This window comes from Dryas octopetala, chromosome 5 (genome assembly GCF_963921425.1).
Source record: "Dryas octopetala chromosome 5, drDryOcto1.1, whole genome shotgun sequence".
Lineage (NCBI taxonomy): Eukaryota > Viridiplantae > Streptophyta > Magnoliopsida > Rosales > Rosaceae > Dryas > Dryas octopetala.
This window is the reverse complement of record NC_141370.1, coordinates 22,259,830-22,271,959: the sequence shown is the minus strand read 5'-3', so window position 1 is coordinate 22,271,959 and position 12,130 is coordinate 22,259,830. Positions and strand designations below refer to the sequence as shown.

Below are 12,130 nucleotides of genomic sequence, written 5' to 3'. Positions count from 1 at the left end.
TGATATCTACAGTAAAAACCAGTTCAGGGAGGAAAAAAGAAAATATATGTACGTATTGGGGCATCGGTGTTGGGGTTATATGTACTTATTATGAGAAATATATGCCCTATAATAGATCTCGTTACTTGAAAAATGATATTCAAATATTCAATCTTAGTTGAAATTCAAGATGATTCAGAAGATGCTATTGAGTTTATTGTTTCGTCAAAATTGCTTCATGAAAAAAAAAAAAAAAAAAAAAACAATATAGAAACCCAATTTGGTGCTTCTTTCTTATTTTATCAACATCTGATTGGAAGGATAAAGAGGCCTCATAAAGAGACAGGCTGACGATAGGTTGGGTGGTTTATGCTAAACATTTGTGTAAAGAGACCTCATAAAGAAAAACTGGCACTCAAGACGGCAGAAGCTGGGCCACAAATTCGTCAATGTTTTTCTCAGAACTTCCTCCTTCATCGACTGCCTCTTTAACCAATTCCTTCCACCTTAACAAAGCCTCTCTAATCTCCATCCCTTTTTCCTTTTCCATGATTTGCCTTATACATATAGATATTTCTTCTTTTGTGGCAAAACCTTTCTCATCCACTTTCACCCTAACTCCTACTTTCCACACATCTGCAACAAACTTGGCATTAGTAGCTTGATCAGACCATTGTGGCATTGCCACCATTGGTACTCCCAAGCTCAATGATTCAAGTGTTGAATTCCATCCACAATGTGTAACAAAGCATCCCACAGCCTTGTGAGACAAAACTTGTAGCTGAGGGCACCAACTCACAACAAGACCCTTCTCTGATATCTCCTCTAAGAAATTGTTAGGGAGCTTTTCTTTTTCTGAGTCTCTGACCACCCATAAGAAGTAGTAGTTGGTGTTCTTTAGACCCCATGCTAGTTCCTCCATTTGCTCCTTTCCTAGGTTGGCCACGCTTCCAAAAGCTGCATAAACAACTGAATCAATCTCCTTAGAGTCTAGCCACTTCATGCAAGTCTCCACATTAGGATTGAAGAGGCTGACATTATAATCTTTGTCATCCTCTAACTTATTGTCTGAATACACTGACGGAATTGTTGGTCCTACCGTTTTGATTGGCCAGGATTGGCTTGTCATCCATTTCACTGCCTAATAGAATTTGACAATAATAGTAAACAACATAAACAAAATAGAAAACATTGATTAATGAAAAGCCCATAAAATATATATTCAAATTAATAAGATAAAAAAATATTTGTGAGCCAAAAAAGAATTTGTAAGAAGATTATTGAACTTACCACATGTTCCAATTTATCAAAAGTGTTGCACAAGAGGCATTTTACTTGTCCGAAATTCAAGAATTGATCCATAGCAAGTTTACGTATAACAGGATATGAGTGAAGATCACGGAGAAAAGATGGGAGATCATTGAAGCCTAGTGGTAATGGCATAGAGGGCAATGATATTGTGGTAGAGCCGTCTTCCAAAGAAATGGGAATCTTTAATAGTCCTGTATAGAAGTGATGGTAGATGGCAGTGACTGCACATGACTGTGTAAAAAATGGAGCTCCGTCTATGCCTTGTTGTCGCGCTATATCTAAAATCCACGGCATGCATGAGTCGTAAACCAGGCACTTGAGTCGTACTAGTGCCACTGGGAGATGATGGTCATGAGAGGCACAATTACTAGTAGTATTCTTCTTGTTGATGCTGATGATGAGGTCTGCTAAAGTTTGTGTAGTTACCCTTCTGAAACGCTCAAGAGATTCGTCAATGGTTTCGGAGTTTTGAAGGTGTTCGGAGCCATCTGAAATAAGTTGAATGTTGAAAGGGGTTGGTAATTGGGGTTGGATGATATGCATGGAGTTGCTGGCAGAGATGGTTGTGACGAGTGTGACCCTAACACCCTTAGAGGCAAGGCGCTTGGAGAATTGAATCATTGGGCTCATATGGCCCTGAGCAGGAGAAGGGAATACTAGGATGTGAGTTTCATCCACACCCATTGCCATTTCTTTCCTCATCTGCATTGTCTAAACACAACCACAAGATAAGCTACCCCAGGGGTCGAGGTACAACTTTCAACTTCAAATCAGCCCGGGTTGTGTACTTCGTACAATATATAATGCGCCTTATAATATCGTTGATTGGTGGTTGGATTACTAAAATTGGATTGGTAGTTTGACATATGCATGTGTACATATATATAGCTCTTTCTTCTTTTGGTAGTTGGATATGTATATTCATGTGTAGATTAAAATTAACTAGTACTTCAAACCAAAACAAATTAAGATCAAAAGAGGTTCGTACTCTTATTAATTTCTAGTTGAATAAACAATTTTTAAAATCTCTTAAAGTAAGACCCAAAAAAAAAAACTTCAGGTGCATGTACTTCAAAAGAAGTACTACCTGACCTTTTAATTTCTAGTGGCCGGCGCTTATATTAAGCATAAGTGGCAATCAAAGTTAAGAGAAGTTGTGCCACAAATTCTTCAATGTTGTTATCCGAGCTTCCCCTTCATCCACAGCTTCTTTAGCTAATTCCTTCCACCTTAGTTCCCATCCCTTTGTCCTCATCTTCCATGATCGACATGCCTAATATACACCTTACTATTTCTTAATTCTTTTGTGGCAGCCCCTCTCTCATCCACCTTCACCCTAAGTACTCCTACTTTCCGCACATCCGCAACAAATTTGGCATTCCTTGTTTGATCACTCCATTGTGGCATTGCCACCATTGCTACTCCCAGGCTCAATGCTTCAAGTGTTGAATTCCACCCACAAAATTTGTAACTGGGGCACCAACTCACAATAAGACCTTTCTCAGCTGATATCATCTCCTCTACAAACTTGTCAGGAAGCTTTTCCTTTTCCGATTCTCTGACTACCCACAAGAAATAGTAGCTGCTCTTCTTTAGACCCCATGCTAGTTCCTCCATTTGCTCCTCTCTTATGGTGGCCAAGCTTCCAAACGACGCATAAACAACTGAGCCATTTTTCTTAGAGTCTAACCACTTCATACAAGTCTCCACATTGGGCTTGAAGAGGCTGAGACTACAGTCTTTGTCATCCTCCAACCGCCTGTCCAAAAACATTGATGGAATTGCTGGTCCTACCGTCTTGATCGACCAGCCTTGACTTGCCATCCATTTCACCACCTAATGGATCGAAGTTAGCAACAATAGTAAGAAGAAACGAAATTTTATGGATCAAGTGGATTTAGAAATAATGTATTTATTGAATCGACTTAGGTAAGTACGTACATACCTCATCTTCCAACTTATCAAAAGTGTTGCAGAGGAGCCATTTTGGTTCCCAAAAGTTAGCTAGCTATATAGCCATTGTCTTTAGCTCATGCATGAAGCTAGCCCATGCCATGACTTCATCAATTGCCCAACAACCAAATTAACCTAAGTACCTAACAGGTAAGCTCGCCTAACACGTACTTAACTCAATTTATGCCACAGGACCCGGCCACTAGCACTTAACTCACCCACCCACTACACTATATATGGAGTGTACATATATATATGTTGTTCTACATTGAAGTAGTATAATTTAATATAAATGCTTACAAAAGTATGTCCTGAGTCTCTCGTTCCAATTTCTTTCTCATAATATATATCAGAGTTGTGCACGTTTTTAACTTGAGGAACGTCACAGTACTTGTGGAATAAGCTATTAACATATAATTGGGAATTATTATTTCCGGAAATATCCCTAGCTAATAGTTAAATGTTCTGTCATATTCTTTTGTGAGAGTGTCCTAATGAACTTATCAAGTGACAAATAGTAGAAGACCTTGACATCACTGCTTATGTCAACTCTATCAGTGGATATACTTGTTTTTTTGGCCACTTTCAGAGGATATACTTTGAAGACGTACTAACACCCTCAACTTCAGAAGACTTCGTCTGCTAGTATAGGCCATGTGTTTAATAGGAATCTATAATTCGGTCGGTGTTTCGACTTGTTTGTATTACACGATATAATTGTTGTCGACTGTTTAATTATCACAAAATTGTATAAAGGGAGATTATAAGGCCCACCACAGTTTTATACACGTAGTTTCTTTTTCTTTTCTTCTAGTGGCTAGTGCATGCTAACCTCTTTATCTTATTCACTCTCACCAAAGTAGCTAACTCCAAGCTAGCTAGGGCTTATTTCCTGTTTTTTTTTTTCGTACTCCGAGAAATTAAGATTATATAAAACTCATCCAACAGTAGAAAGATAATAAGAAAAAAACTAGCTAAATCAAGAACAGCTGTTTTCTTATTTATTCATTTAAAAAATCATACAATTATGAAGCAATATATATGCATGCAAAGCCAAATGAATTAATTAAGCTGCGGTTGTCAATTTGGATACAAATTCATGAATGTTGTTATCTGAAGTACCACCCTGACTCACAGCCTCAATAGCCAAGTTCCTCCATTTCTTAGCATTGTTTTTCATTTCAATCCGTATCTCCCCCTCCATCACTTTCCTAACACAAAGCTCAATCTCTTCTCTTCCCTACAATCCCATTACTCTCATCAACCTTCACTCTCAACCCCACCTTCCAAACAGCCTCAACCAATTTGGAATTAGTGGGCTGGTCGGTCCATTGTGGCATTGCAACCATTGGCACCCCCAAGCTTAATGCCTCAATCGTCGAATTCCACCCTCCATGTGTGAAAAAACACCCCACAGCCTCATGTGACAACACTTCCAACTGTGGGCTCCAACTTACTATCAACCCCTTTTCACCTGTCTCTTCTACAAACCTCGATGGAAGCTTTGCCTCTTCCGAAGTCTTCACCACCCACAAGAAGTAGAAGTTGGTTTGCTTCAAGCCTAAGGCAAGTTCCTCCATTTGCTTGTCGCTCAGACTGGATAGACTTCCAAAGGCCACGTATATGACAGAGTCTGCTGGCTTGGTGTTGAGCCAGTCGATGCAAACCCGCGAGTCCAACTTGAAAAGATGAAGCCCATAATCCTTGTCGTCTTGGATGCGATTGTCTATGTAACTATATGGAATTGTTGGCCCTATTGTCAACATTGGACAAACTTTTGACATCGAATCCACCGCCTGCATGCATGTAAGTAATTAATGGATATATGAAATTAATTAATTAATCAACAAACAAATGTATACCAACCTCTTCCTCTAAGTTGTAGAAGGTATTGGCAAAAATGAAATCAGCTTTGTGAGTGTTTGAAAATTGGTTGACCGCCATCTGAAAATAAGCTGGATACGACCCCGGGACAGAGAAAAAGGAAGGCATGTCTTGAGGCTCAAGCATATGCAATCCGGGAAAAGTACTTGTCATCAATTGTCCATGATGCTCAAGATAGTACATGTAATTAACGGTGCACGTTTGAGTGAAAAAGGCAGCAGCGACTAGGCCAAATTGTTTGGCTACATCCAAAGCCCAAGGCAAAAATGGGTCACAAATGATGCAATCAATAGGGTTGGGTGAGGCCAGGTGCTTTATAATGAGGTCGGCTAGGGATTTGGACCCCTCGGCTTCGAACCGAGATAGATAGGCGGGAATGCTTTCAGCTAGGGCAAAGCCGCCATCATCGTAGCCATCGGATATGGTATCGAATTGGACGGAGCCCGTTGATTTGAGGTTCAATGAGTTGGTTATGAAGATGGTGTTGGCTAGGGTGAGTTTGAGGCCCTTAGAGGCTAGGCGCTTGGAGAATTGGAGCAACGGGTTTATGTGGCCTTGAGCGGGATAAGGAATTGCTAAGACGTGGCCTCTATACCCTTTATCATCTTCCATTTCGATCTCTTAATTGCTTTTTCTCTCTACACTCTACACTACTCCAGGCTCTAGCTAGCTTTGGGAGCTTGCTCCTTTTTTCGGCAAGCTATAAGCTAGCTCTCCTATTATAGTAATATCGGAACACCAAATAGTCTAACTATCCAATCATTAGTCAACCGTATAAATTAAGGTTCAGTTTATTTTCATAGAGATACGTATATTTTGATTAGGTTTAAATCGCAATCACTTCGCAAATGACGACTAGTAGGTTTAAATTTAGTTTAGCACTTTTATTTTGATATGGAGCCAGCCAGCCTTGACAGTTGACTAGGTGGCTACTGTCTGCCTGCGAATAATTAGAAAATGCCAAGGACAATGGTGGTGTCCATATATGCATGGATCATAGTGTTATGGAATATCGTGATCGATCTCTTCAATATTTCCATGAAATTAATGCCTAAATTATGCATGTGGTCCATGCATGAATAATAGTGACACTATTATGTAATCTGGAATTCATAAGCTTAAGTTCACTGATCCCCAGTCAACTTTTTTTTTTTTTTGCACAAAGCTAAATGTTTAGTTGAATAATCTCCATTCTCTTCGATCTGTTTGACTGGCTCGTAACAGGCAGGGCTTACCGGATTGGGCTTTTGTCTTCCTGCAGAAAAGAGAAGTCCTAGTCTTTCTTCCTACAGGGATTTGTAAAAATTAAGATGGGCCTTTTTAATATTTTTAGCCATGTGGGCTTCATTCCAATAATCGTTTATACCATCATACCCGAAAAAAAATACCTATTTTGTTGACTCTCAAATATCATTCTTCTCCTTGGCCAAAAAAAAAAAATATCATTCTTCTCATTCTTGCCTGCCAAAAGGAATATCCCATCCCAGTAACATGAGCTAATTTAAATAACTAGAACATAAGAAATTAAAGGGAAATGAAGTCCAATACTCAATTGGGCCAAGTACAAGTCCAGGAAGGAATTCATATAGGCCAACTGACAGTGATCAATATATAATCACCGATTGATATGATTCATGGCTCACTGCTTGCACTATTCATCAAACGAGTCCAGTGTTGGAGAAATCTCTATTCTATGGTTCTCAATAACAATTTTTTTGAGACAATATTTCAGATTATTTAACAAGAAAATATTTGTTTTGGTAATGATATTGGAAATTTGGCAAAAGAGTAAGGAAAATATTGGAAGAGTTTTGAAGGAGGCCCACGGCCCACAGGCGTCAAACAGGAAATCAGAAAAGGTGTCAATCGTGAGGTAATGAATAATAATACGAGTCACATGGGACCCACCACATCACATCTTTCCCATGCAATACAGATGCAGCAAAACACCTTTCGACGACGCCCTTTCCCTTTCCTTGGCTTTTTCTCTCTCAATATTCGCTTCTAGGGGTGTGATTTGGATTGAAAAATCTGAATTCGACTAATTTTTATCCGAAAATTTTTAATTTTATTTCAAATCCGAAAATACTGAAATTTGAAAATTTCAAAAAAAATTGTATTGAAATTCAAATGTTTATGTAAATGCCGATTTCGATCTGAAAAATTTCGAAATGTTCCGAAGGCATTCTGATCCGATATTTCCGAAATTATGCCAATTTATTTCATATTTATATTAATATTATATATTTTATCATTTATTTAGTATGATACATATAACATATATTTTAAAAAAGATGACTAATACTATTAATATAAACATATGTATATTATAAATATATGTGTATCATAATAAAATAAATGGTAAGTTGGTAACACAAACACCTACATTTTTCCGTACATGTAATTACTATTTTTTTTTATTAGGGAGGGGAATTGAAGATATGAGGCAATTCTACAGTTGTTCCAACTGAAATATCCCACCAATTGTAAATACTAATTACTAAATATTTAAGTTTATTATATTCAAAATTTCAAACATAATATATATATATGTGAGTAACATGTATCTACTAGTGACATTTATTCTAACAATGTTGGATGAGGTCCAAAGATTAATCCCCCACCTCTAAGATATGTGCTATTAAGCCTATTATACATTCATAGTGACATTTATTTCTCTTATATATTATGTATGTTATAATATATAATATATACCATAAAACATACACAATATATATCATACATAATTTATTTCTCTTATTTCTCTTATAACATACATAATATATATCATACATTAATGGGATTTCATCATTATTCTAAAAAAAAATCCGAACATGTTCTAAAAAATATTATGAAAATGTGAAAATTCTGATTTTTTATTCGAAAATTTCAAATGTTTATCCGAAAGTTCTGAAAATGGTATATTCCGAAAAATTTCAAAAATTTCGAGAAATCTGAAAATTCCGAATCGGAATGAGATGTTGAAATTCCAATTTTTTGGAATAAAAATTGGAACATAAATTCCATTTCAAAATTTTTTGGATTGAAATTAAAACACCCTATTTCCAATCCGATCCGCCAAAAACACACCCTATCCGCTTCTCTCTCTTCCACACTTGTAGGTCGTCGCCGTCCACACTTGCTCTCCCTCTACTCATCCACGTGTCGCTCTCCCATTGCTTTTCCATTTCTACCCACCACATCATCTTATGGGCAGGCTACCTTCCCTAGGTGCTGTCTGAATTCTCATAATACCACCACCACCCAACCATAGGTCCATAACTCAACACACACGCCCATCCTAAAATTACCGACGAATCAGAATAGTGAATTTCCACTATTTGAATTTACTTTTTTTTTTTCTTTAATAACTCCACATGATTTATATGAGGAAATTAATATGAATCTAAGTTATCTAACCTCACGTACTAACTAATTATCTAATGGAATAAATGTTTTCTAATACAGTTTACCAAAATGTTAAAACGTAAGATCCTGCACGTCTGATCTTCAAAAGTAATTGATTAGCCAAATCCAATGTATGCAAAGCAATCAAGAGAGAAAAAACTAAATCCAATGTATTGCTTTTATTGAACCATTGAGTTCTCCAAATTAAGTGCACGATTCGTTGATTATTAATTTAATTTAACTAAGCCGAGCTGTCCGCCACTACTAAATACTAAACACTTATATTAACTGAATAGTGATCACATACAATACAAGCGTGGCTGACTCCTCCAAACAAATATCTAGCCAATTGAGAGTGAATTCTGAATAGTGATTATATAGAACCAAAATATCTAGCTATTATCGATGGGTGGGTCCAAATTTACAGCAATTTTGCAGTTGGACACTTGGACTTGGACGTAATTGTGTGAGTGTGGGGTATCAAATAATATCAACCAAGTGTTTATTTACTTCACTAATTGGATATTATAAATTTATATATATATATTTGGGTTGAATGATTAGATGATATATAATAAAGAAAATTACAGATTTAGTCTATTTATTTTCTACTTAGTTTAATTTTAGTCCACAATCTTTTTTAAGTTTTATTTTTGTTTACTAATTATTTTATTTGTTCAATAAAAGTTCAAATTTGTGACTTTAAATCTTTTGGGTTGTGTTTTCTTCAATTATAATTGAAGTATAAGTTATATTTCATCATTTCTTAATCATAAAAATAAATTTGAAGTATTATAATCTAAAAAAATTGAGATTAGGTGAAGTTTGAAAAATTGGCAGTTTCGGGTACCCTATTTTAGGGTCAATTATCTTGAGTTTTAAAACTTCAATTTGAATGATTTTTATATAGTTGTAAAGAAAAAATGTATAGCTTTAAAATAAGTATATATTTGCTGAATTTGGGTGAAATTTGATAGAGTAAAAGGCATACTAAATTTAAGAAATTAAATCTGAATCTTTATTAAACAAATGAAACAATAAATTAACTAAAATATAACTTAAAAAATATTGTGAATCAAAATTAAACCAATTATAAAATAACTGAACTAAATCTATAATTTTCTTTATATAATAATCTTTATATAATAATATTCCAACAGCCAATATGGCAATATCTAATATTAATAGAGCTTGCCTATAGCCGACACGGACACAGTATGCCACATATGAAATCCAAATAAAGAAATATAAATATAATAAATGAAATACAAATAAAATAGGGCTATATTTGTCCCAAGAAATTTAAGAAAATCACAAGGAATGATGGGTTATATTTGTCAATTTGGATACAAATTCATGAATGTTGTTATCTGAAGTACCACCCTGACTCACAGCCTCAGTAGCCAAGTTCCTCCATTTCTTAGCATTGTTTTTCATTTCAATCCGTGTCTCCCCCTCCATCACTTTCCTAACACAAAGCTCAATCTCTTCTCTTCCTACAATCCCATTACTCTCATCAACCTTCACTCTCAACCCCACCTTCCAAACAGCCTCAACCAATTTGGAATTAGTGGGCTGGTCGGTCCATTGTGGCATTGCAACCATTGGCACCCCCAAGCTTAATGCCTCAATCGTCGAATTCCACCCTCCATGTGTGAAAAAACACCCCACAGCCTCATGTGACAACACTTCCAACTGTGGGCTCCAACTTACTATCAACCCCTTTTCACCTGTCTCTTCTACAAACCTCGATGGAAGCTTTGCCTCTTCCGAAGTCTTCACCACCCACAAGAAGTAGAAGTTGGTTTGCTTCAAGCCTAAGGCAAGTTCCTCCATTTGCTTGTCGCTCAGACTGGATAGACTTCCAAAGGCCACGTATATGACAGAGTCTTCTGGCTTGGTGTTGAGCCAGTCGATGCAAACCCGCGAGTCCAACTTGAAAAGATGAAGCCCATAATCCTTGTCGTCTTGGATGCGATTGTCTATGTAACTATATGGAATTGTTGGCCCTATTGTCAACATTGGACAAACTTTTGACATCGAATCCACCGCCTGCATGTAATTAAGTAATTAATGGATATATGAAATTAATTAATTAATTAACAAACAAATGTATACCAACCTCTTCCTCTAAGTTGTAGAAGGTATTGACAAAAATGAAATCAGCTTTGTGAGTGTTTGAAAATTGGTTGACCACCATCTGAAAATAAGCTGGATACGACCCCGGGACAGAGAAAAAGGAAGGCATGTCTTGAGGCTCAAGCATATGCAATCCGGGAAAAGTACGCGTCATCAATTGTCCATGATGCTCAAGATAGTACGTGTAATTAACGGTGCACGGTTGAGTGAAAAAGGCAGCAGCGACTAGGCCAAATTGTTTGGCTACATCCAAAGCCCAAGGCAAAAATGAGTCATAAATGATGCAATCAATAGGGTTGGGTGAGGCCAGGTGCTTTATAATGAGGTCGGCTAGGGATTTGGACCCCTCGGCTTCGAACCGAGATAGATAGGCGGCAATGCTTTCAGCTAGAGCAAAGCCGTCATCATCGTAGCCATCGGATATGGTATCGAATTGGACGGAGCTCGTTGATTTGAGGTTCAATGAGTTGGTTACGAAGATGGTGTTGGCTAGGGTGAGTTTGAGGCCCTCAGAGGCTAGGCGCTTGGAGAATTGGAGCAACCGGTTTATGTGGCCTTGAGTGGGATAAGGAATTGCTAAGACGTGGCGGCCTCTATACCCTTTATCATCTTCCATTTCGATCTCTTAAATCTTAATTGCTTTTTCTCTCTGCACTCTACGCCACTCTAGGCTCTAGCTAGCTTTGGGAGCTTGCTCCTTTTTTCGGCAACCCATAAGCTAGCTCTGCTTTTATAGTAATATCGGAACACCAAATAGGCTAACTATCCATCGTTAGTCAACCGCGCGTATAAATTAAGATTCAGTTTATTTTCATAGAGATACGTATATTTTGATTAGGTTTAAATCGCAATCACTTCGCAAATCACGACTAGTAGGTTTCTTGGAAATGGAATCCCTTTTATCCTTTACACGTCTATATATTGTCGTGGACTGTTCTGGGCAAGAATGACTGAAAGAGAGAGTGCTTCATCTTGATTAATGCTCAACCAATCCCATTATTTTGATATGGAGCCAGCCAGCCTTGACAGTTGACTAGGTCTTTAATGGGCTATCAAATATCATTCTTCTCATTCTTGCCTGCCAAAAGGAATATCCCATCCCATCCCAGTAACATGAGCTAATTTAAATAACTAGAACATAAGAAATTAAAGGGAAATGAAGTCCAAAACTGAATTGGGTCAAGTACAAGTCCAGGAAGGAATTCATAGAGGCCAACTAACAGTGTCAATATATAATCACCGATTGATATGATTCATGGCTCACTGCTTGCACTATTCATCAAACGAGTCCAGTGATGGAGAAATCTCTATTCTATGGACAATATTTCAGATTATTTAACAAGAAAATATTTGTTTTGGACCTTTGGTAATGATATTGGAAATTTGGCAAAAGAATAAGGAAAATATTGGAAGAGTTTTGAAGGAGGCCCACGGCCCACGGGCGTCAAACAGGAAA

At 37.2% G+C, this 12,130-nt stretch overlaps 3 protein-coding genes and 1 pseudogene across 4 annotated transcripts; all 4 read right to left on the bottom strand.

Annotated features, from left to right (window-relative positions):
* Nucleotides 1-249: 249 nt before the first annotated feature.
* Nucleotides 250-2,069, bottom strand: LOC147285849 (mogroside I-E synthase-like). The gene is made up of 2 exons (XM_086245510.1): nucleotides 1,270-2,069; nucleotides 250-1,120 (listed from the first exon to the last, which is right to left on the bottom strand). Exons 1-2 carry the CDS (start codon nucleotides 1,996-1,998, stop codon nucleotides 395-397), a joined length of 1,455 nt encoding a protein of 484 aa, XP_086101636.1. The 5' UTR covers nucleotides 1,999-2,069; the 3' UTR covers nucleotides 250-394.
* A 342-nt stretch (nucleotides 2,070-2,411) lies between these two features.
* Nucleotides 2,412-3,899, bottom strand: LOC147285848 (mogroside I-E synthase pseudogene; annotated as a pseudogene). Its single transcript, XR_015122519.1, has 3 exons — nucleotides 3,842-3,899; nucleotides 3,236-3,294; nucleotides 2,412-3,126 (listed from the first exon to the last, which is right to left on the bottom strand). The product of XR_015122519.1 is annotated as a mogroside I-E synthase pseudogene (transcript).
* Nucleotides 3,900-4,218: 319 nt separating this feature from the next.
* LOC147285847 (UDP-glycosyltransferase 74F2-like) lies at nucleotides 4,219-5,788 on the bottom strand. Its single transcript, XM_086245511.1, is given in 3 exon segments — nucleotides 4,219-4,483; nucleotides 4,485-5,039; nucleotides 5,110-5,788. Coding segments are annotated over 3 exon segments (1,359 nt in total). The 5' UTR covers nucleotides 5,740-5,788; the 3' UTR covers nucleotides 4,219-4,309.
* Nucleotides 5,789-9,762: 3,974 nt separating this feature from the next.
* LOC147285846 (UDP-glycosyltransferase 74F2-like) lies at nucleotides 9,763-11,390 on the bottom strand. Its single transcript, XM_086245380.1, has 2 exons — nucleotides 10,658-11,390; nucleotides 9,763-10,587 (listed from the first exon to the last, which is right to left on the bottom strand). Exons 1-2 carry the CDS (start codon nucleotides 11,288-11,290, stop codon nucleotides 9,847-9,849), a joined length of 1,374 nt encoding a protein of 457 aa, XP_086101506.1. The 5' UTR covers nucleotides 11,291-11,390; the 3' UTR covers nucleotides 9,763-9,846.
* Nucleotides 11,391-12,130: the final 740 nt, after the last annotated feature.